The sequence below is a fragment of the Dermacentor variabilis genome, unplaced genomic scaffold, assembly GCF_050947875.1.
Source record: "Dermacentor variabilis isolate Ectoservices unplaced genomic scaffold, ASM5094787v1 scaffold_13, whole genome shotgun sequence".
In the NCBI taxonomy this organism is placed as follows: domain Eukaryota; kingdom Metazoa; phylum Arthropoda; class Arachnida; order Ixodida; family Ixodidae; genus Dermacentor; species Dermacentor variabilis.
The window spans coordinates 36,531,064-36,556,020 of NW_027460291.1; the positions used below are offsets into that span (position 1 = coordinate 36,531,064).

The 24,957-nt window shown below is 43.8% G+C and overlaps 2 protein-coding genes across 10 annotated transcripts in view; one reads left to right on the plus strand and one right to left on the minus strand.

Annotated features, from left to right (window-relative positions):
* The window catches only part of LOC142566760 (tRNA (34-2'-O)-methyltransferase regulator WDR6), a 247,736-nt gene extending 226,749 nt beyond the window's left edge, over positions 1 to 20,987 (minus strand). For 2 of the 4 annotated variants that reach the window (XR_012825126.1, XR_012825125.1), the window contains exons 1-3: positions 20,753 to 20,987; positions 16,927 to 17,025; positions 5,977 to 6,064 (exon numbers count right to left, since the gene is read on the minus strand). Coding sequence is in view for 2 of the 4 variants with exons in the window: in XM_075677651.1 (XP_075533766.1) it covers positions 5,977 to 6,064; positions 16,927 to 17,025; positions 20,753 to 20,819 (254 nt within the window). In the remaining 2 variants the exon portion in view is untranslated. The remainder of the gene's footprint in view (positions 1 to 5,976; positions 6,065 to 16,926; positions 17,026 to 20,752) is intronic. The other 2 variants (XM_075677651.1, XM_075677650.1) reach the window with 1 other exon arrangement.
* Positions 20,988 to 21,336: 349 nt separating this feature from the next.
* On the plus strand, positions 21,337 to 24,267 carry LOC142566820 (uncharacterized). Of its 6 annotated transcripts, none has more exons than XM_075677707.1 (4): positions 21,337 to 21,754; positions 22,909 to 22,943; positions 23,743 to 23,817; positions 23,886 to 24,267. In XM_075677707.1, the coding sequence occupies exons 1-4, from the start codon at positions 21,592 to 21,594 to the stop codon at positions 23,934 to 23,936; spliced, it is 324 nt and encodes a 107-aa protein (XP_075533822.1). In that variant the 5' UTR covers positions 21,337 to 21,591; the 3' UTR covers positions 23,937 to 24,267. The 6 variants fall into 6 exon arrangements, 2 of the variants coding, with proteins under 2 accessions (XP_075533822.1, XP_075533823.1); XM_075677708.1 differs by having other exon boundaries at positions 23,890 to 24,267; XR_012825132.1 differs by having other exon boundaries at positions 21,350 to 22,135.
* Positions 24,268 to 24,957: the final 690 nt, after the last annotated feature.

Below are 24,957 nucleotides of genomic sequence, written 5' to 3' on the forward strand. Positions count from 1 at the left end.
TAGTTTGCTGCTTGAGTGAACTTTAGCCCAAGATAAGATCACGCTGAGCTCTCACAATAAATTTCAAAGAACAGATGGCCAGCAGACATGTTATTTTTCTCCTTCATCTGTAGTCTGCAATTTCATTTTGCTGTGTCAACCTGGGCTTCAATGAATATTCACGTACAAAATATTAAACTGCTTTTAAGATAAGGAACCTCTCAGTACAAGGGAATGGCTGAGGGGTTAACATGAACACTTGTTTTAGTAAAGGTATTAGAAAGCATCCTAGTGAAAGTGCAGCAAATGGGCAATTTTTTGGCAACACATCATCAGGAACTACATGACATTGCCATGCAAATTTCATTAGCAGTAAGTCATGATCACACATTTTCACTGCACAGCTTTGTTATTATGTTTTTTTCTATCCTGCAAGACCATGCTAGTGGTATCAGATAATGCATGATTCTTGAATGTCCTTGTTCTTTTCAGAAATATGGGCTCATCGTATAAGTGTGTAGGCATGCTAATAGATTACTGTGGCACATTCTATAATAAACTTTGCAACAATGAACAAATCTAGAAGACTCAATGACGCAAGTATAAAAGCAGCCGGACCCAAGCTTCTTGCTATCACTGTTGCCAAGTTGTGCTTTTGTTTAGAGGGCACAAGTTTGCCCAACAAACACTTCCCTTTCAAATAGGTTGTTTGGTTGCCTGCCTGCTGGACAGCACCTGTCACTACCACATGACAATATACACTAATTAGCAAACTAACTGAAACAGAGATTAACATTTTGATCAATAACAGCATTACATTTTTTCTAAGCCCAATATTGAAGGCAAATTCACTTGGTGGGATTTGACCACGTGCACAACTATGACAGAATAGGCACCATGGTTGGACAAAAGAAGCACACATGCACAACTTTCAGACTCCCACCCTCTTGCCAAGCTGAAAAGCAGCTGATGCGTTCAGCTTTGCCTCATACAGCTGGTGCTTGGCATGCATGTTATGCAAATGCATGGTCTTTTTATGATATAATGCTGGCAAAATGATTTGCTCTTAGCAGTAAAAATCAGCAAGAGGCTAGGACACGTAGAGAGCAAAGTGCTTGCTCTAATCGTGTTCAACAGGTTGGCGGAAACACGCATGCTGGAGATGGCAAAGGGATTGTCGATTCACTCTTTCGCAATGGCTGCAGCTTTCCGTCAAGAAATAAAGAAAACAAGAAAGAACTAGGGTAGCAAACATTGTTTCACTTTCAATAGCTATAAAGTGAAAGACAACTCAAACATACAACTAAGGTTTATTCAAGAAACACAAGTTTTATGAATTGCTGTTGTGAAAAATTAAAATGGGGGAGGGGGTTTACTGTCCCAAATTGCACAGTAGGCTATAAGAGATGCCTTAGTGGAGGGCTCTGCATTAATTTTGACCACCTGGGGTTCTTTAAAGGGGTCATGACACAGTCCTTCAACTAGTCTCAGTTTATCATTGCAACTGAGAGTAAAGGGGCCAATATGGTTATGCACAAAAAACCTGGCTCCCATTGCACATTTCAACTCAAAATTTCAGTTTGAAAATGCTGCCTCTAAGGCCCTCCCAGTGACAGCGACTGCCATTTGGGAAGGAATTTTCTGACATCAGGAAGTGTTGAGTCCCCACTCTGTTCACTGCCTTGAAACAGTCCAAAACCATACTGATGTCTAGCTCTGCACACTCTGGCACCCAATGGTGCAGCAAGGGCGTCGCTATTGAATTCAGCCCAATTAATTCATTGCTGAAAGCAGCAGAAATGAGAGAACGCCTGCAGAAACTACCTCGGCCTACCCGCAGAGATGCACATGAGAAAACAAAACAATGCATGGTGACCATGACATATTTTTGGTTCCTGCAGTCACTTCCAGTGCTTGCAGTGTACAAAAGCATGAGATTGGCTTCCATTACCCTGAGGGAGCTGTAACTGGAGATTTGATTCATTTTGTAACCTGTTAGTGTTGCCACACTGCTATATGGCTATATGCAGCTAAGGCTTCCAGGCTTCCACAGACTGAAACTACACTTATGTCACTCAGGCAATTCCAGAAAAAGGTAGAAAATGCGAAGCAACTGTTTCCCCTATGCGGAAGGAATTGAGAAATGCATGGCAAAATTGATGACCTTGAAAACGAAAGCTGTGATACGAGTTATTCGTGCTTTCTGCATATGATGGCAGTGTAGTAATTGATATGATCACTTTCAGTGTTGAAAAAATTTCTGTTGCTATATTCTGTGGGGATGCGCGACTCTCACACGTCCCCTGATATGATGTTTTCCCGCATAGCTCCTGTCTCCTGTAATCTGGCTTCGTCGCGTGGCCTGGTGCCTGCGGCAGTCAGTATGGTCGAAGCGCAGTACGAGAGATGGAGCGAGTGTTGCGCTGCTAACGCCACCTAACGGCGGGGTTACTTGGGCGCGGAAAGGTGAAGGCTCTTCCTCTTTGGCTCGGGTTCAGCAAGCGGCGCGGACGCTCTGCGCGTGCGCCAATCCATGCTTCTGTGAGACCGTCTCACGAGGCCTCATTCGAACGCGCCACCGTTCACGTGACCGCGTATGCGCGAACGACCAGGCGTTGGTGTCCAGCATGAGGCGAACATATTTGCTCGCTATCCGGTTGCGGTGAGTCAGACTTCTAGATTTGTTGTGCGCCCATCGGCATGTTTTGTGTATAGCAACTCGGCTAGCAGGCATTAGTCCATGAAAGGTGCAATAAATGCCCTTGTGATTGTTTGCACTACTGTGTTCTCGTTCCTTTGTCTCAAGAGCACGGGTCAGAAGCCCCACACTTCTTATGTCTTGACCTATTAACGCGATAGCGTTAAGGAGCTCGTGTCGCAGAAAAGCCGGTGTCGTCGGCGTCGGTGTCGGCGTCGGCGTCCGCGGCGTTGGCCGTGAGCGATAAATCACGGCAGGCACTTCATAAATAAAAAGCAACTTCCAAGATGGGCTGGGTGGGAATCGAACCAGGGTCTCCGGAGTGTGAGACGGAGACGTTACCACTGAGCCACGAGTTCGATGCTTCAAAGCGGTACAAAAGCGCCTCTAGTGAACGCGGTGTTACCTTAGAAGGCTCAGGCGTGCGTCGCTTGCTGAGGCGCGCATTTCGTTGTCGCGCCGAACGCTGCGTTGCTTGACGCTCACCGCGTCCGATGCGGGGCGCGTTGTCGCTGCGCCGTAGCCCAATACCCCTTGGCGGGTCGACGGGAACGCTGTCGCGTTCCACTCTTGAAGGCGAAGCTTAAGCGTCCTCCAATTTTTTATTTACAAAGCTTATGTGTGCTCAAATTTAAATGTTCCAAAGTACAGTTTTTGACATTTTATAGTTATTTTTCCTACATTGGTCACATTGTATTGTGAATTTCTTCTCCTTTAAATCCTCTGCAACTTGCATGCCCTCTCCTGTATAGGCCTGAAGAGGCCTCCAGTACTTTTAAATAAAATAAATATAAATAAATATGGTTCAACTGCGATATAAAAAAATTCAAATACACATTTTCCACTACAATGAAAGCACTGAAATTTTGCTAGCTATGCATACAGTTTAACATTCAATGCATAATTCAAGCTAGAAAATTTGGTGTCATGGTCCCTTTAATGTGAACTTAAATCTAAGTACACAGACATTTTTGCTTTGCCCTGCCTCAAAATGTGTCCGGGAACTGAACCCATAACTTTGTGCTGGGTAGACGAATGCTATAGCGACTGAGCCACCCTGGCAGACATTGCCGCAAAGCATGCAAACTGGGAAGGCTCATCATGGCAGACTGAGTGTTCCACAAAGTGCATCACAAAGATGCTGTCACAAGAAGTTGTTTGTTAAACACTTCACAACAGTGTACAGTGGAACACCATTGATATGTTCCTTGCTTCCCTGCTGCTACGTCACATTTTTGCCATCCAGAACTAAATCCCATTGATTCCCATGTATTATGTTCCCCTTTGATATGTCACCATTCTTCAATGCTCCCACACACACCCTACAATGTGTTTGAATGTGGTGGTCACGTAAATTTAGCGGTGCAGAGAGATTTGCTCTAGCATGTTGTACGAAGACGATAAATTAATATTGTCATGTGGTAGTGACGGTTACGAAGGCAGCAAAACTGTTAACGAAACAAGCGTTTTATTGGGCGAACTTGTGCCCTCAAAAACAGGCTACACTCAAAGAACAACGGTAGCGGCGAACACACTCGGCGATCGTCGAAAATCTGACGAGCGGGTCAAGTGCGTCGGCTTTTATACATCAGTCGTCGAATGTTCCAGAGTAATCGCTGGGACCCGCGTGCCTTCCACAAAGTTCAACATTATTCGTGTCGCACACACATGCAATCAGATCACACAAGGTTTGGTCACAGACAGCGGATGGAACCATCGATAACATTCCAGAAACTTCTATACATGCAGGCGCATCCTGCGCTGTGCGATAACATTTGTTAGATGGTGAAACATGTCGCCCGATAAAGACAAGCACACATGTCAATATGTTGCAATAAGCGACCGAGGCTGCACAAGCATATCAGTAGTAAACATGCACAGAGCAGTTGGCAAAGCACCGGAAATGTGCAAGGTAAAACCTAGTGGGAACTGAGCGCAGGACTACATTTATTTTGTAGCTGGCAAGAGTGCACAATCGCTGGTTGTCTTTAGTTAGCTTCGCTGCAATGGAGCCATGTTATGCAGTGAAGCATACGCAAACTATTGTGGCGAAGCATATCGCGTGGACAAGGACTAACATCACGGAAAATCATACATGTTGCTTAGTTATACGCACATACATTTATTGTCATCGATCACAGTAAAAGCACTGAGACATCTGCTAATAATTGTACCGGCAGCCATTCAGACCTGTTTCTGATGTTGCTGTGGAGATTTACAGCCTTCCTCACTGTTATGTCTTCCCGGTTGCCAAGTTTAGTTTTTTTTCGCGGTCACTTGAAAAACATATCAACTTGTTCAGAAAAACCAGTTCAACAAAACCAAACTGTACTAATCACTTGTAACAGCTACATGTGTTCCGCTCATATTTTTGCAGTGACAAGTGATGACTTGTGCACATCTACCAAAATGTGCGAGTTTAAAGCACTGACAGTACCAGTGCCATGTTAACAAGTCTGCATTTCTGTAAGCCCGCATTTCCATCTGCTCCTTTCTACATTTTCAGTGGTGAGAAATGAAGTGAGCCGAGGAAATAGTACCTAACAATGCCACAAAAACTTCGCCGCAACAAGCACCAGCAGTAATTTCAAATGGAGTTGATCTCAAACCACATTGAAAAAACCAATGAGACACTTGTCTTGATATACTGTGTACAGGCTGTTCGTACACAACCACGCTCTGGATTGGAGATGCTGAGATTCAGTTTCATATACTTTATTGCATAACTTTTTCATTGAAGGTGCTGCCACAGCATACCTTACATGAATGAGGATGTACTGTAGTGCATATAACACCACACATCAGTTGTTACACAGCACAGGAAAGAGCCTGCTGCCTGTACAGTTCATAAACATTCGACAGAGACATGGTTTTCTTAAGATAATGGCTGCAAGAGCCACTAAGCCACATCTAACTGCAACAACACCTTGAAAAACATATGTAGCTGCGTGCATGCTACATGCCCTTCTTATTTTCACAGTGTCTCTGTGCTCCATTAGAAACTGCACATTCAAAACTACACCAATATCAGGCAAACAGCACAGGTTCACCAGATTGTTATGTCACTGACATCACTAAACCTCTATGCATGTTGGCCTATGCTGCCATTAAATATTTACACACTGCACAGCACACAGCAATAAAAATTCCGGCATAAAGTACTTAAAGCCATTAACCTTGTTCTTGAGCTGTGGGCATCACCCACTGCATGTGCACTGTCTTGTGACTTGAACAGATCAAGCCCAATATACTACCTTAAGAACAGCCAACCAAGCTAAAGGTTCATAAAAAGGACTCACACCACAGATGACGAGGGAGACACCTCAGCAGTCATGACTGTCAGGAAACGAGAGCCAAATACAGCGCATGTCGCAAGAGACTTGCCCACTGCATCAGAAACAGAACATCAGAAACAGAACATCAGAAGAGTTGACAAATTAGCAACTTGTCTAACGCTCCTTATTAAAAAAAAAGCTTTAAGATAACATTTCCTATTTTGGCCAGCCTGCTCCCTACCATTTCAATGTTGCAGTCAAGCAAACCTGCGCAATATGACCAAACATACTAATGTGACACCATGTCTGACATTCTCAAAAAGGCTACACCTTTTTTAAATGTTCTGTTGTACTAAGAATATTTAAGAATCTTATGAACACTTGGTGATAGGCAGTGTCACTTCAGTAAAGTGCACACATCCACCAAAAATATTACTGACAAGAACAAAATGTGCACTGCGTGTTAATGAGAGGAAGTGGACAGTAAAATAACTGTTGCTTTTTGGGTCAGACCCCACAAGATCAGCTTGTTGGCTACCGCAAACAAATTACCTTGCCACAGTGTGAAGTACAACTGAGTTGAGCATCCATCCAAGTTTTACTTGTTTAAATAAGGAGCGAGAAGAATAAGAGGAACATAGGGGGTTCAAATTTTACAACTAAATCCATCAGTATGAGTGGAGCCGGCTAACACTTCTAGGGATAGATCTAGTATTCATATGCAAATATTCAAGATGATGGATGGAAGAATGGCCTCAACAGTAGCTGACTGGTAAAGCATCGCACATGTCGTAATGTGGCAGAAATGTGCTGGGCTCCGACCAGTGGCAATATGTATTTTCTCCACTTTCATTTCCCTTTTCTTTATTTGCAGACATATTATTTAACAAAAGAAACAGTTAAATTTCCATACACTTTCCATGGCTTGATGTGGCTGTTTAAGGGGTTCCCAAAGCTTCTGGCTTTGGGGAGCCCTACAAGCTTTAAAAAAGTGCTGACAAAATGCCTTCTGCCTTGTCCCTAAGGCTGAGCATAGACAGGGCCTCAATAAACATCCACGCCAAATCCAAGCATGATCACCATCATTATCATCGTCGGACTATTTATATCCACTGCAGGATGAAGGCGATCTGCAATTACCCCTGCCCTTCGCCAACCGATTCCACTAGCACTTGCGAATTTCTTAATTTCATCACCCCACCAAGTCTTCTGCCGTCCTCGACTGTGCTTGCCTTCTCTTGGCACCCATTAGACAGTTTTAGTTCAGCGTACGCAACTTATAGTGTACGCTATACGCTATAGTGTAGCATACGCTAAGCAGCGCACATTTTTTACAGCTTTAGTTGGCCTGCGAGATTTTCGGATTTCAGAGGCTATATGCTGTTGTTGCGGCTATCTCCCAACTGTAGCGATAGGTGGTGCTGACATTTCGTTAGGCTTCGACTCGTTCAAAATGAGAAGCGACCTTGAAAACACCACAATGTTATCCATAATACTCTGTCGTCGAAGCAGCCTGAAACTAAGTGAAAGCCATTTACACAGTCATTTGCTACGAACGAGGGGCATTTTACAAAAGCAACGCCAAGTTCAATTCGAAGCGGGCAGCCGGGACCGCCACCATGTTTCACGCAAACTCCGCAAACCACGCAAAGACGGTAACGCTAAATCTGAGAAATAGCGTGCATACACTATATGCTATGGATCGTTTAGCGTTCTGCACATGCGCAGTGACGACCCGCTATTTTATAGCGTACGCTAAACTAAAACTGTCTATTCTGTAACCCTAATAATCCACCAGTTATCTAACCTACGCATTACATGACCTGCCCAGCTCCATTTCTTTCTCTTGATGTCAATTAGCGTATCGGCTATCCTTGTTTGCTCTCTGATCCACACCACTCTCTTCTTACCTCTTAACGTTATGCCTAACATTATTCGTTCCATTGCTCTTTGCGCAGTCTTTGACTTGTTCTCAAGCTTCTTTGCCTGTTTCCAAGTCTCTGCCCCATATGTCAGCACTAATAAAATGCACTGATTGTACACCTTCCTTTTCAATGATAATGGCAAGCTTCCAGTCAGGAGCTGACAATGTCTGCCGTATGCGATCCAACCCATTTTTATTCTTCTATGAATTTCCGCCTCATGATCAGGGTTCCCTGTGAATAATTGGTTGGTTAGTTGTGGTTTAATGGCACAAAGGCAACTAAAGCCATGCTGCGCCAGTCACAAGACAAAAGGAAACGAAAGGTTAAAGCAGACAAACCTGCATTACATTATAGTTCGCGTAAATAACCAGTTGTCTCTAAAAAGTGGAATAGGTTAGTAAATGGCACTAGTGGGCCATCTGCCAGTAATAGGGCAGGGTGTAAAGGCATATTTAAATTATATAGGTCGTGTAAAAGCTTCCGTCGCTGTGTTTCAAACTGTGGACATGTTATAAGGATATGTATTACTGTAAGAGGTTGATTGCATTTTTCGCAAGTCGGCGGGTTTTCTTTACGGAGGAGAAAGTTGTGTGTTAAATGTGTGTGTCCGATCCGCAGTCGACACAGGATAACCTCATAGAATCGTTGCTGGTGAGTGCACGACTTCCACTCACCAATTACGGGTTTAGTAAGATGTAGCTTGTTGCTTAAGCAATGGTCCCATGTCTGTTGCCATTTGGCCGTCAAGGCCTTCCTAATCGCCGTGATACTATCCCGATATGGAAGCGCCGTCTTTGTTATGTATTTGCGCACTGCCATTGATGCACACCTATCCGCTGCTTCATTTCCCGGTATACTGACATGGCTTGGTACCCAGCAAAACCTAATTGACCGGCTGTATTTGTTTAATGTTACCATGTTTAAAATGTCCCCTATCAGGGGTTCACATTCGGATTTCGCGTGTAGAGCCTTCAGAGTGCTTAATGAATCAGTGTATATTACTGTGTTTTCGTGTTTGTCAGCAATGCTCTTTTTAATTACAGTCCATATTGCGTATATTTCGGCTGTGTAGACAGAGGCATGTTGTGGTAATCGAATACTTGTTTCCCAATTTTCCGTTACGGCCCCCACACCCACGTAATCTTTAGTTTTCGAGCCATCAGTGTAATATTGCATGTTATTTTGATATTTGTCCTGAAGTGCACGGAATTCTTGTATAATGTGTTCGTGTGGGATGTCTCTTTTCTTTAGATGTGTTAACGTCCAATCACATAAGTGTGTGAAATCGTACCACGGGGCCAACCGTTGTGGTTTTTTGGCAACCTGGAGGACTTCGTGGGGAATGTCATAGTCCCGACAGTATTGCTCATACCGCAGGACAAGTGGCCTAATCGTGTTCGGTTTATTTGTGTAGTGTAAGCGTGTGTTGCATTGTGTGAGGATGTTGTAGCATATGTGTTGTGGTGAAGACTGAATTCTGAGTACGTAGGAAAAAGTGAGGAATGCTCTGCGCTGCTGTAAGGAGGGTTCATTACACTCAACGTATAAACTTGGGATAGGTGAAGTTCGGTAGGCACCACTTGCCAGTCGCAGTCCAAGGTTATGTACCCGATCAAGTCATTGGATGTAGGACTGTCTGGCTGAGCCGTAAACCACGAAGCCGTAGTCTAAAAGGCTACGCACAAGAGACCGGTAAACACGTAAAAGGCACGTTCGGTCGTAACCCCAGTGCTTATGAGACAAAATTTTAAGGATATTTAGAGCTTTATTTGCTTTAACCTTTAGTGCTTTTATGTGAGTTAGGAAGTTAAGTTTGGTGTCAAAGGTTACTCTTAAAAACTTATGGTCTTGTTTCACGGGCAGTATAGTGTCGTTCAATTTTAGGACTGGATCGCTGTGACCCCTCGTTTCTGAGAGAACAAAACAGTAACTGTTTTCTGTGTCGAGAAATGGAAACCATTTTTGTTAGCCCATTGTGTAAGTTTATTTATTGTGAGTTGAAGCTGCCTTTCACAGGTTAGTAAATTTGAGGCACGGCAAGCCACTTGGAGATCGTCTACGTATAAAGAGTGCATAAGAGACGACGGTATGATCTTATTAACTGAGTTCATTTTTACTATAAAGAGTGTCGTGCTGAGAGCACAGCCTTGTGGAACACCATTTTCCTGTTTAAATGTATGTGATAGTACTGAGCCCAGACGTACCTGAAATGTTCTATTAGACATAAAATCAGCTAAGCAGTTCAGCATTTTACCTCGGATGCCAAGGTCAGCCAGGTCTCTTAAAATTCCATATCTCCATGTGGTATCATAGGCTTTTTCTAAATCGAAGAAAACTGCAAGGCAGTGTTGTTTGTGTAAAAATGCGTATCGAATTCCTTGTTCTAGATGGACAAGATGGTCAGTGGTTGAACAACCCTTTTTATATCCACACTGATGGGGGTCAATAAGGTTTCGTGATTCTAAAATAAATGAAAGCCTTATATTGATGATGCTTTCATATGATTTTGCCAAACAGCTTGTGAGGGCAATGGGTCTGTAGCTGCTAGCGGATGTTGGGGATTTACCGGCTTTTAGAAATGGAACTACTATTGCCTTTTTTCCATTCTTCCGGCATTATGCCAGATTCCCAGATTAAGTTAAAAAATTTAAGGAGAGCGTTTACAGATGCTTGAGACAGATGAGCCAGCATGGCATAGTGAATACGGTCGTGACCTGGCGCTGTGTTTTTCCCTGCAGAAAGAACTCTGTTTATTTCGTGTTGTGTGGGGGGAATTGTATGGTTCATTTGATGCACCAGTAGTGGGCAGCTTCTGTTTTTCAGCAGACTGTTTGTATTGTAAAAATTCCTTTGTATAATTCCCTGAACTGGATACATCACGGAAATGTTCTCCAAGTATATCTGCCTGTTCTTGTATTGTTGTTTGTGTGCCTGGACTTGTAAGTAACGGTATTGTGTATGATGAGTACTGTCCTCTACATTTCCTCACCTGGTCCCACATTTGTTTCAATGTTACCGTACTATTAATTGAAGAGATGTATTTTTGCCATGATGATTTTTCAGTATGTCTTCGAATGAAACGTGCTTTTGCTTTGGCTCGTTTGAAGTTTAACAGGTTGCTATAGGTGGGGTACCTCCGTAAGATTCCCCAGGCTTTATTTTGGTCTTTTTTAGCGTCCGTACACTCCTTCGTCCACCAGGGGTTTAGCTTTTTGTGCACTATACCCGATGACAGGGGTACGGCCTCTTCTGCCGCACAGATTATAACCTCAGTGATTTTTTGATTAAGTTCGTCAATGCTAAGCCCTGGCGAAAAGACATCTTCCAGTATCGCGTTCTCCATAAAAACCTGCCAGTCAGCGAGCTGTATTTTCCATCGACGTGGTCTAGTTACTAAGGTTTGTGGTGATGGTAGGAGTTTGATGAGTGCGGGTAAGTGGTCGCTACCATATGACGTGTCGAGAGCTTCCCATTTAAAATCAGTAAAAAGAGAGGGCGAACAAAAAGCTAAATCTAAACAACTAAATGTGTGGGAAGTCGGTGAGAAATAAGTTGGCGCACCTGAGTTTAAAAGACAGATATCATTTGATAGAATAAAATCTTCAATGAGTTGTCCTCTTTGGTCAGTCTTGACACTGCCCCAAAGAGTACCGTGAGCATTAAAATCTCCTACCAGGACAAATGGCTCCGGTAATTGATCTGTTAGATTTTCTAAGTCTTTGATAGTAAAATGTGTGTGGGGTGGAATATATAGTGAGCAAATGGTGATGGTTTTGTAGGATAGAATGGTGACAGCTACGGCCTCTAAAGATGTATTTAATTGGACATTTCGGGTCGGAGTGCCACCCTGCACGACTATAGCTACTCCTCCTGACAAACGGCTGGAACATTCGCGGTCCCTTCGGACAACGGTGAAGCCTCTAAGGAATTGACTGTGTTTAGGGCCTAAGTTTGTTTCCTGTAGGCAAAATGCGATTGGCGAAAAGTTATTTGTTATGTCTTTAATGTCACCTAGATTGCGAATCAGTCCTCTACAATTCCAATGTACGATAAAAGCCATAGTGGCAGAATGAGAATGGTAATTTACATATATGTACTAAGTAATTGTAGGTGACATTTGTTAGTGGGAATGTACTATTGGAAGAACGGTTACCGTTCAGGTTACTGGTCCCTTTGTTCGCGTAGTTACTGTGATCTTGTCTTTCTTAGTGCGCTCCAGAGAGCGCTGACCTTTTGGCGTCGATGACGCCGGAGTTTTTGTGTCGACCTCCATAGCCTTGTCCGAGGCGCTGGATGGTCGAGAACCAGGCGCTGAGACGCGCGTCTCAGGCCTGGGAGTTCGATTTAGCCTGGGGCCCTGTGGAACCGGGGTCTGCAGGCCGGTCTGTGATGATGATGATGGAGCAGCACTAGCTGCTGCCACCAAGGGGACGGATGGAGTTACTACTGAGCCACTGACTGCGGTCCCTGTAGACTCCTGAGACCACTGCGGTACTGTCCCCTGTCGCACCGCACTGGCGTAGGTTGTTTGAGGTAAGCGTGCAAGTTTCTTTCTTGCTTCGTAGAAGGAAATCTTCTCTTTCACCGTAAGTGCAATTATCTCTTTTTCTTTCTTCCAGCAAGGACAAGATCGTGAATATGCTGGATGATCTCCTTTGCAGTTTGTACAGTGCGGAGCAGCATTGCAGTTCTCCGACTGATGGTCATTGGCGCTACACTTTGCACATGATGATTTACCTCTGCATGATTGCGATGCATGTCCAAACCTCTGGCACTTGAAACACCGCCTCGGGTTTGGGATATATGGTCTTACGTTGATCTTCAGATAGCCTGCTTCAAGTGTGTAGGTACAATACTGGTACCAAAGGTAAGTATAACATGTTTGGTTGGTATTTGCTCATTATTTCTTCGGAGAGTTATTCTTTGAACCTTGATTTCATTCTGTTCTTGGAAACCTTCCAGGAGTTCTTCATCGCTCAGGTTTAAGAAATCTTCTTTTGATATTACGCCCCTGCTTGTGTTAAGCGAACGGTGTGCCGAGACTGTGACTTTGATGTCACCGACACTGGCGAGATCAGTGAGCTTTTCTACTTGGTCTTTCGTTCTGAGTTCAAGGAGGAGGTCCCCACTTGACATTTTTGAAACCTTGTATTGCTTTCCAATTTTCTCTGCTAGGCATTTTGCGGCTAGGAATGGGGATATTTTTCTTATTGGCAGAGGTCCTTCACTGTGGATCACATGGTAGCGTGGGAATGTTTCTACGTTGGTTTTTAAGGTGAAATCAAAAATTACTTCGGTGCGCCCTCTTTTGTGAGGACGATCTGGAAGGGGGGGGGAATGCATTTGCCATGCCATTCTTAGAATATTCAGCGGCGATGGTAGCCACCCACCACCGAGCCCAACAAGGGGACGCTACGAGGTTAGGAATATACCTGTATACGTCAGCTATACAACGCCGCCATAACCTAATATATGTACCCAAGGTTGGGTAGATACACACGGTTAACCCTTGCTGCCTGGAAAATGAGAAGTAAACTGAAGTGAGTAGAAGAAAGGAAAGATTCAAAGTGAGAGAGAAAGACGAAGAGTGGAGAGGGGGACAGGAAAAGGCAACTACCGATTTCCCCTGGGTGGGTCAGTCCGGGGGTGCCGTCTACGTGAAGCCGAGGCCAAAGAGGTGTGTTGCCGCCGCCGGGGGGCCGTGTAGGTCCAAACACCCGGCATTGGCTCAACCCCCAGGATCCCCTTTTCCCCGGACACGGCTAAGCCGCGCACGGCTACGCGCGGGAGGGTCCAACCCTCGTGTGCTCGGGTACGTGGTGTCGCAGCACACCAAACGCCTGCTGACGCAGACGCCCCTGCGGGGCCCTGTGAATAATTGACTTAGGTAAACGTACTCCTTCACAGACTCTAGAGGCTGACTGGCAATCCTGAACTCTTGTTCTCTTACCCGGCTACTGATCATTATCTCTGTTCTTCCGCATATTAATCTTCAACCACACTCTTATACTCTCTCTGTTAAGGTCCTCAATCATTTGCTGTAACTTGTCCTCAGTGTTGCTGAACAAGACAATGTCATCTGCAAATCAACGGTTGCTGAGATATTCGCCGTTGACCCTTACTCCTAAGCCTTCCCAGTTTAATAGCTTGAATACTTCTTCCAAGCACGCAGTGAATAGCATTGGGGAGATTGTGTCTCCTTGTGTGACCCCTTTCTTTAAAGGCATCTTCCTACTTTTCTAGTGGGGAATTAAGGTAGCTGTGGAATCTCTGCAGACACTTTCCAAGATATTTATGTAAGCGGTCTGTACTCCTTGATAACGTAATGCCTCTATGACTGCTGGTGTCTCGACTGAATCAAATGCTTTTTCGTAATCCATGAAAGCCATATAGAGAGGCTGATTGTACTCCGAGGATTTCTCGATTACCTGATTGATGACATAGATGTGATCCATTGCACAGTATCCCTTCCTGAAACCTGCCTGTTCATTTGGTTGACGAAAATCCAGTGTTGCCCTTATTCCACTAAGTAATATTTCCAGCATAGGTTGCAGAAATAGAACTAAAAAACTGGGCAGGCTGGTGAAACCTTGCAGAATCACAACCCAATATCCAGCATGGATGTTAGTGCAACTAGAATGCCCCCATTAATTCCTGAACCTCTCCAAACACGAAGCAATCTCCATGAATTTTTATATTTTGCCGATTTTTCCGTAGCTCTCCTAATAGAAGCAATGGTGAAATGTTTAGTGTTGAAAAGTACATCACATGAAGATTCCGTTGCAAAATACTCTATGGCTACTTATGTCCCTCTTCCCAAGTAAACCACGATTTCAAAGCATAGTCACCAACACATAACACATAAACTGAGAAGTAGACAAAGTTGGATCATGTCGAACCAATGAGGCCCATCTGCAATGTTACGAAGTGATCACTAAGGTTCGATGCACAATGGTAGTACCAAAAATGATGTCACTCAAGTGCTCATCCAAACACTAACACCATCTTTCGGACATGTGATGGTAGCACTGTGAGCGCTATCACTTGGATACATTTCAAAACACTGAACTCACTCGCAGCAGCAAAATCACTACGATACTGCAGACCATGTAGCAAAGGAAACCTTCTGCCTATCTTTCATGCCCCCGAGACTCGCCAGCAATGTGATTCTCCCTCAGCACACCACTGGTGCATCCCTGGCAGCAGCAACCTTGAAAGCATACCCATTACAATAAACTCTCTTAAATTGACATTTGCAGCTACAAGGCACTGCAAAATGGTAGTTAGCCACGCTTGTTGGTACAACGACATAATACGGCAAACAACACACAGTAAAAGGAACAGATGGCCCGGGTGCTCACTTCCACCTAAAGTTCAAAGCACAGTGGCAAAACATTAAAGCAGAGGAAAACAAGGTAAATGAAAAAATAAAATAATTATACAAACACAAAAATATTATTACATGTGACTGGGGGATTCTGAGTACGCAGGGGGGAAAGGAGTGTTAACCTTGCAGATATGTGACTTTCTTGTCTAGTAAGTGAATAGATGCTGTGCTGATACAAGAGAATTGAGTAGACACTGAGCTGTTCCCTTATTCTTTTGTCTTGTTTTTGTACTGTTTGCCACATTATCTGCAAGGTACACTTTAAATGTGTTTCTATACCTATGGGGCTTGAACTATGCAGGTGCAAATTTCCATCTTCAAATGTCTACACATTCTGTTACACCAACAAATTTATACTTTGCTACTCCAAAGGGCATTTTTACAAGTTCGACACTTCGTTTATTTATCGTGACTTCACTAATTGCTTCAGGACTTTGTGATCTTACCAGCATGTTTATCCAAGCATACACCCTATTTATAAACTGTCAACCCAATGTACTCAGTAATTACTTTACAGAAAGCATTCTGAACTCCCTGAAAGCCTTAACGTGAGCCGCAATTAGTAATGTATCATCCCCTATTGGGCATCATACAGTCCACTCATTTGCCCTATAACTTTCAAATTCTGCCGCCACATTCTCAAAACTACACACGGTTTCCATCCATCACATCCACTGGCTCTCTCGTGGCCAGTGACCTCTCTCGCGACCCCATTTACAACTAAACAGTATGTAATGAAATAATCGCTATATTGTAAGTGAATGAAATTCCCCTTAAAACCCTCATGGAGATCCATGTTTTTAAAAGATTGTTTTCACAAAGTAATATTGTTTTGCCTATAGATATGACGATCTAGCTTTGTTACCAAAACCTATATATATATATATATATATATATATATATATATATATATATATATATATATATATTGTGGGGATGCTGGCTGCATGAATGCATCACTGTGCCGGCATCATCACCATCTGGGCCTGGCTCATGCACCCGTGCCACGCACAGCCAGCCTGGAGCCGGAGCGCGAGGAACAGCAACCAGGAAGCAATTTCAGTTGGTTTGGTGCTTCGGGCAGTAAAGGTTGTCTTTTGCACGGCTCTTGCATCTTGTGTCGTCTCTAAGAGCTTCAGCTGGTCACTGGCTCTGAAGCCACGGCCCTGAGTCTGCGATATATACCTGACCGGTGCATGCAGAGTATATGGCTTTCTGCGTGGTTCAGCACTCATTTGGTGTGGCAGTTCAATATTCCTGCATCTCTGCGCTGAATACACCATTGAGCAACACTGACCTTTCTCGCCGCTTTGCAAAGCTCCACACACTCACAGCAGCGCACCGTGCAGGCTGGTGCAATAGCCATGGTCTGAGCATGGTATCCGAGATTGCACCAGCGCAATCTCGGAGTCCATGCCTAGCTCCACCCAGCTAGTGCCAGTCTGTGCCAGAGAGGCAAGTCGAGGAGCATGAGTGTGAGCCACTTCTTGTTCACACTAACGCTGCTATGTGCAACAGTCAGAAAGAGCAGTATATCCACTTCACTCACTCATGCACTGTGGCCACGAGCCAGCCCAGACATGCCAAGTCGGCAAGGTTCGCAGGCCTCCTCATTCACACAGCAGAGGCACATGAGAGCCCACAAGAAGCACGAGCACTTACCAACGCGTATGCCATGCACATTGCTTGTGGTGAATGCTGTCTGGAATCCCACCTGGTTCAAGGTCTCCAGGGAATAGGCATACACTCGGTCACCTTCCCCTGAGCACAAACAGTCACAAACTGTAGTAGCCAATTGCAAAGAGAGTGAGGATCCTTAGGACTATTTACATCTTGAGTTAGCACAATAGCAGGCTGAGAATTCATAGGCTTCCTTGCATTTCATGTAAAGTTTTCTTTTTTTTTTTCGCAATGGTATCTGTAAATGTTAATTTGATGCTTGATGCCGTGCCAAACATTTACCATCATGGCATTGCAAAAATAAAATAAGATAACCAAATGATTTAATAAAAGAAGGTAATCTGAATTAAAATACAGGACTTCATGATTCAATGAAACAAAGAGGTACTGAGAGACACTGTTGTTGAGACGTTCCAGATTAATTTTGGCAATCTGAGACTTTTTAAACTGCATTCACAGCTTAGGACACGAGCATTTTCGATTTCTGGCCCCATCAAGATGTCAGTGCAACTAAGACGCAAACCTGCAAGCTCATACAAGCCTCTCCTGAGGTTGTCACTATTTGGCCAGCTAAAGCTCTCTTGGGTGACGCTTAAAGGCCCTTTGCAATATTTTCTTTTTATCATTATTAAAGCACATAGCTTTCTTTGGCTCCTTTGCACATTTTCAAGGTGGTCAAACTTTCCCTGCTTATACGAAAGCAATGATGCAAAGGGTCCATGCTCTCCCGTAATTGCACTGTGGGACACATTTATCACTGAACGCCAACTATTATAGCTGTTTTATTGAGACGCATATGTGCTGTTGTGCAAGAGGTTTGAGGTGTCTAAAGGTTTAGATGCTGTGGATTGCCCTCCTCTTCTCCCGCCTCCCTCTTCCCTTGTCACCTTCCATGCTGGCACTCGCACTTCTGGAGACAATACACACGACGAATCAGCTTATATGTATAGCCCACTATACTCCGGCTACACATGTGCTGGTTAATGGGCTTGTTTTCTACGCACTGAGGCAATGAAACAACAAACACTACTTAAATATCTTCACTGCCACAAATGTATGCCTTCAAGTGCACCAGTCATTTAATAAAGCGAACATTTTTCTAGAAGCATTTAGCTATTTGCTTACATCAACAATCATCATAGATGGTTTCAGCACAATTTTAGTTCAGGCGTACAGCTTACATTGCACAGGACATGGAAAATAAAAGAAATTCATCAGATAGCTTGAAAAGACTCTCGCCCCCCTGGACATGGAACACCAACTAGGACTCGGAGCATAAACATATCAACAAATACATCTCCTGTCAAATAGCAAAACACTTACCATTAAAATAGAGTATAATTAGCCTACACTAGCTAAACTGAACTTTGCAGTGACAGTTTGGGCGAGTTAAGAACAGTGTTTAAACACTAAGTTTTGAAATGTGCAGAGTTTATACGTAGAATCTGAAACAGAAGCTGTACCTCACACAGGAAAACAGCATTGCACATTATAAAGATATAATGAACGATAAACAAGAAATCTAGTTTCCATTGGCAGTGTGTCATGATAGTATTACAAAAGCCTAGCGTACAAGTTAACTTGTATGGTAAACAATCAATATGAAAGACACCTAGCACATGTTCAGAAATACATTACATCAACTTTTAGAAGTATTTACCAGCTCGTGTGAAACAACTCAGTGATTTTGTACTATGTGCTTGCCTCTTGCTCCAAAAGACAATGATGTACACTTTTGAGGCCGTTTGTTTAGTTATTTAGGTAACATCATCCTAGTGATGAAACAACTTCCCATACGCTTTTTCGATTATGGGCCTCCCCAATTTGTCGTTCTGGACTGCCAAGGTCCGCCTGATACACTGCTTCCTGCCTCGAAAGATTCCTGTGAAAATATTTTTGTCTGCGTTTGCGCAGACAAAAATATTTGTTCACTTGAACTTGTCATTTACCAAACACTGGTCATTTTTCTCACCAACAATCAGGAATTACTTGCCTATATTTGCTTTTGCAAGAATTTGCGGCAGCCCTGAACTTAGTGACACGAGTTTGTGGCTGGGCGCGATTACATTTATTTATTTATTTATTACAAGTTGTAACAATGCATCATTATTCAGTATATTTTGGTGGCACCTATACGCTCCTGACAGCGGAGTTCGCCGGCAAGGGCCATGCCACCTGTCGCAGCAGAAGCACAACTATGGTATGGATGGAGAATAGGCACCCTGTAGGACAGCACAGTTCATGGCTTCGAAACCAGTTGGGGCCCAGCACAGTATTGGCAAGTTCAATAGCAGAATAAATCTTTTTGAAACACATGAGCCGACATTTATGCTTTCCATTCTGCATCATGGTTCTCGGTACTCGTACATTGACATTCTTAATGGCAAACATCCGGTGGTGCTCGAGAAGCGGCTAATCACTATGAGCATGCTAAAGTAAGTGAGAATTGAGGGCTTGCAAGAGCATCAAAGCAGTGCCAAGAAAGAGCAAGCTATTCGAATACCGAGGCAAGCTCCGAGACTATTGAATGAATATGTCAAAGCATGACGATGTCCGGAAAAAAAAAAACTTTTGTGTTTCCATTCCTCTGAATGTCGCTACTCCAGCACACACACACACACACACGAAGAAAAAAAAAGCCACATTCTTTCACACCGAGAACGTGTCAGATAGGTGAACTGAATAATTTTGCTATTGACTTGAAGCCACAAAGCAAAATTCGCTCCATTTCTGTTGCTCTAAGCAAGAGCGCGCATGCAGTTTGAACGCTATCACAACACGAGCAGACCAGTCATTCCGTGCCAGTGTGGACTCAACTTGACCCGTGAGGCGGATAGTTTTTGCTCCAACGCGTCGCCTGGGCCGTGTCAAGAGCCTATAGGACACCGAAGAGGTAACGTGGACACCTAAGCTGGAACACAGACCGGTCCAGAGGTTTGGTGCTCGACGAGACTTCCGCGTGCCGGGGGTGTATAATATAAGCGGCCTCGGCGGCCCAAACCCACGGACCACCCTGGTTCCAGCTTTGATTCCCCGCTGCCCCTTGGGTGCCCTGGAGATGTTGCGCCGCCCGCTTTATTATAATCTCAGGTGCTCTTCTGAGGCCTCCATTTGCCGGTTACATCTGCCCTCCTGGAGCAGTAGTTTTATAGAACCCAATCCACCACTGTGATCAAAAAGGCGTCCCGCGACTTCTGCAACACCAGTCAAAACCTTGCCTTTGCTGACATCCCGTGAAATGTCGTTCTCGGTTAATTCCCCTCAATAATATTTGGCTCTTCGTTTCGTTTGCAGCGCTGTCACTGCTGAGCTGCTGCTGTCGGCAGCGCCACGATATTCAGCACCGTGCGCATTATAGCCCCAAGAAACTCGTCGTAATGTCACTCTGTGCAAAACTACTAAAGGAGAGGAAAGCACTGCAACTATAATTATTGCAGGAAGCGCTCCGTGTAGGCGCTTGTCGGTAAACAAATGATGCAAACAAGCAGCGTTTCCTCTGGCGAAACGTCCTGCCTTGCTCGATAACACCACGCTACACGACACACGCGTATGTACGCGAGACAAAACAAACATAGAGCTACCAGGATAGTGGCTAGCACCAAGCAAACCGGTAAGTTTCCCGCAGTCGACTGTGAACAAGGGAAAACAGTTATTCGCTATGTACAGCCTTGAGAAGGCAATTTGTTGAACCGGCACAACATGTGTATAAGCAAGACAAATTTACACAGTGCACAAGAGTAAAACGACAATCGGCGATTTTTTGGTGTCGTTCATAGTCGGCTTCAGCGATGCAGTGATATGAACCTACCTACGAGAATGGTGTTGCCCCAGAATGTCGCCGCTATAATATGTGTCCTCGACAACAAACACTCCATCGCGATCAAGTATCAGAAAGTTCTCTTTGTAACAAGAATCTCTTGATCAAGTCGCATTTCATGACAGCGAGCAAACAAGTTGTACGACAACCGCCAGCCGGCAACGTTTTCACAGCCGCGCACATGGATAAGTAACTAAGAGCGCGGCCATGTTTACAGCAATTTGCAAGCGTTGCCAACAGGCAATGGTCCTTTTACGTCAAGCGAGCGCCTTCAGGCACTGATCACGCGAATGCTCAAATAACTACATAAATAGTGCAAATAACCTACACAAAGTTATCAAACTAACTCAAAAAATGCAGTCTTTGCAAATTTTTTTTATTATCATGTGCATTTGTTGTCTCTGCTTTAAGAGAGATTTATTTAATGAAAGCTCTAAACATTTAAAAACTACCCAAAACAATTAGGTAAACGGTTAGTTTTTTAGCACACAGGTGCCCCGACGACGTGGGGCCGCTGGTGCGAAACGCGTCTCGCTATTGGTGGTGTTTCACGTCTAAACCCATAGAGTTAGTAGAACAACTCTAGAGGAAAAGCTGGGCCGGAAAAGTGGGAACCTCTAGGGCGCCGCCCTGTTGCTACTGGTCAATGTGGCCAGCGCAATTACTATTGAAAGGGCTGAAAGCAAGTACAGGTCACCTTATGCTTTCTCATCTAAAAACGCATACCTGATGGCTTTATGAAGGTGGTACGTTAATATTAAGTTTACAGAAAGCGATCGCTAAGTCCGCGACTTATGTAAATCACGATGTACGCATTCTTGCAATAAAGGATGACGCGAATTTCGGTTTCGAATCTGTTTTTTGGATGCGTAGTAGTTTCGTACAGTTTAGGTTTGACATGCGATCGCGCGTCGACATCGGACGCTATGGCACACACACTCGTGCCTTGTGTGCCACCGAAGCCCCGAAGTGCTCTGGCATATACCTTCACATGTAAGTAAACAAATGTATCTCCTTGTTGAGAATATCACGCGAGTACGCAACTCTTGTGGTGCATCACAATCGTTTGAGAAGCGTCACAGTAGAGCATTTTTCTGCATGCGGAGCGGTGTTTTTATTTGCAGGTTTCCCTTCAGTAGGAAATTGCTGGACAGGCGGACCAGCGCACCGGAATTGTACTGGCGAAGCCGCAAGCAACTCAAAGAATCTGTTTAATTGTTGCACTTTGAACAATCATGCTTCTACAAAGGCCACAGCAGACAAACAGCCTGATGCCGAGTATTTCTGTGCCACGAAGTAATCAAGAGGCGAGTGCCTAATGCGGACGAAATCGAGTGCATCGAGACTTAGAACGGCAGAAAGCTCAGCTACTTGGTAAGGATTCATTATGCAAAACAGAGGTGAGGCGTGCAGACAGGACACAAGAGTAGAGAAGTGGGCGGCGCTCGTGTTGTTTGCTTGTAAATACTCTACTCTTGTGTCCTGTCTGCACGCCTCACCTCCGTTTTGCATAACGAGTGCATCAACCCACATATTAATAGCGTAGGCGTTTTATTAACTGTGCAATATTTTCAACACTTCCTTGCATGCCATTTCATATGGAATATCTTTTCTGGTCACAAATTTGTGCAGCGAATCTATTTGCATGATTGACTCCGGGCCTGCGGGAACGTTCACTTGCACTTGATGCTGAGTCTTTTACATGTATCCATAAACTGAAGATATGCACATCAGATCCCTGCGAGCATTTTCAAAATTCAATTATTTTAGACAACAGGCACATATGCAATACTGACATAATCCCGAGTACCACTAAGCAGCTGGGACACATTTTTGTTGACCATACTCGCAGGTAAAATAAGTAGATCATGTGGACAGCTCCAGCTCATTCTCCTTAAATCAGTGTGTACAAGGGGCATGCAAAGATAATTTTTTTCTCGCGCACCGATTATTTTGCTGTATAAGCAAGAGAACCCACCACGTTAGTGTAACATATCTTGCACATCACACTAATATGTGCTTTAATTTACCAAGTGAGATGAGTTACTTTTATGGCTCATTCAGTCATATCACACTGCAAGCTGCATTCATCAATCTTCAATTGGATTTTGCAAATGTTTAATGAAACATGTTTCCCTTTTATGCAGATATGCAATGGCAAGCCCTTCCGTGTGTTCCAAAGGTAAAATTTAAGCTCTAAATTAAAGAAGACATTTTTAGTCAGAAACAAGCAAAAATGGTGAATGCAGAGTATCGAAGCCCAAGGTACAGAAATTATGAGAAGTGTCGAATGATTTTAAGGAAAGAGTCATATTTGAAAATGCAAGACTCTTTAGTGGAGGTCAAGTAAGTCAATATAGGTAGAATACTCTGCAAAATTATGCGAGTGAGGGGATGTCAAACAATGGGTCAGGAAATGCGTTGTTTTTCTGCAAAACAAAAGCTGATTGCCATTACATAAGTCATTTTAGCATCATGAGACTGGTGCTTGATAAATTCAGAAATAAACCAAAAAACAAGACAAGCAAAAATAAAAACTATTTAATGATGCTCTCTCCACAGTGGGATAAATAAAAACAAACACATCACATCTAATGTGGACATATCAGACGTCTTGTGAAACACTAAAGGAAAAATTCAGTTTCGAGCTATGGAACTTGCCGCATAGTTGTGGGGGGCCTTGCACTAATAGTGATAGTTACCACTGCATTTAGAAATTGAAAGCATTCGTGCAGACAAGGATGATTCTTTATATTTTTGGCTACCACTTCAAATGCCTCCACCAAGTGTTACAATGCTGCACGCAGCCATACTAAGGATCTCGCAGCAACACCTGCAGGTAAAAAGCAGAAGCAGTCAAAGTCCTGGTGTGTACTGGACACTATGTTTGAAAATTTTTGGGCAAGAAGAGTGCAAGAAGCAGACATAACTGCATTGATTTCAATAATTTCCCATTTGAATGGCCTTTTCTTTTTGCTTAGACAATGCCTACGCCTAGTCACAGCAGCTCCCTCATACAGACTCCGCAAGCCAAGAGGCCGTGGAGGCAAATGCAGGTAAGAGGCAAGAAGCAATAGCACTGGTATCGACATTCATCTAATTTCTTTCTTTTTCTTTCGTTTAGGCAGCCAGCACACCTCGAACAGCCACCTTGACTGCGGGTGTGTCACCCTAGTCGCCAAGGAAGCATTTGAGGGAAAGCGACAGGCAATGTGAACAGCCACTTCTCCATGTAAACGATACTCTTTCTCTCGGATAACTCCTACGCCTCGCCACGCCAGCACACTTGTGCACAAAGATGCCGTGGAGGCACGTGCAGGTCAGAAGCAAGAAGCAGTGGCACTGGTGTCGACATTCACCCAATTTCTTTTTCTTACACTGAGGCAGCCAGCACACCTCGAACAGCCACCTTGACTGCGGGTGTGTCAGTAGATTCCTGTTGTACATATGCTCATAATAAACTTCAGTAAACTTGAACTTGATAATAAACTTGAAGGCAAATGGGACATTGATGCATTGTATTTTTGTACATTTATTGTACACATACAATATATGTTAAACTTTGCAGTGCTACAGAGCGTATTTTGAAGCTTCCCCCTATATTTTGCACCTTTAATTAGGTATGTGTTGTGTGGCCCTCAATGCAGTTCATGTTGTAGCAGCTGCTTTGTCTGTGTATCGCACATTGGCTTAAGCTCGTGATATCCACATACTTCTCTCACATATACAAAATAAAGTTCTATGTAGTCCTCAGTGTTACAACAAAAAATGAAAGTAAACAATCCGATCGTGGAATTGTGTTTAATACAGTGATTCCTATGACAGTTACTGACAAGTTGACAACTTGAACTGGTCAATTGGTCCATAGCCTCCTCTATTTTTCAAAAATAAAGGAGGATATGGATCCGTCATGGCAAGGAATTGTATGTATACATAAGAAGAGGGGGGTATGTGTGTGTGTGTTTGTAGTAGGGGGTATAGGATTAGGGCGGTACGAAAAAATGTACCAACACCGTCCTCTAGACCCATTGCGTTAAGGTACCGTAACAAAGCGTATTATGCATAAAGTTCACACAACCAACTCTGATATTACTGCACACGCCAGGCGACGCGAGCTACATTTGTCATGACGCATTCGCGACTGTACCGGATGCCCTCCATATTATTCTCTTTAATCGTGCACACTGCACCGAGGC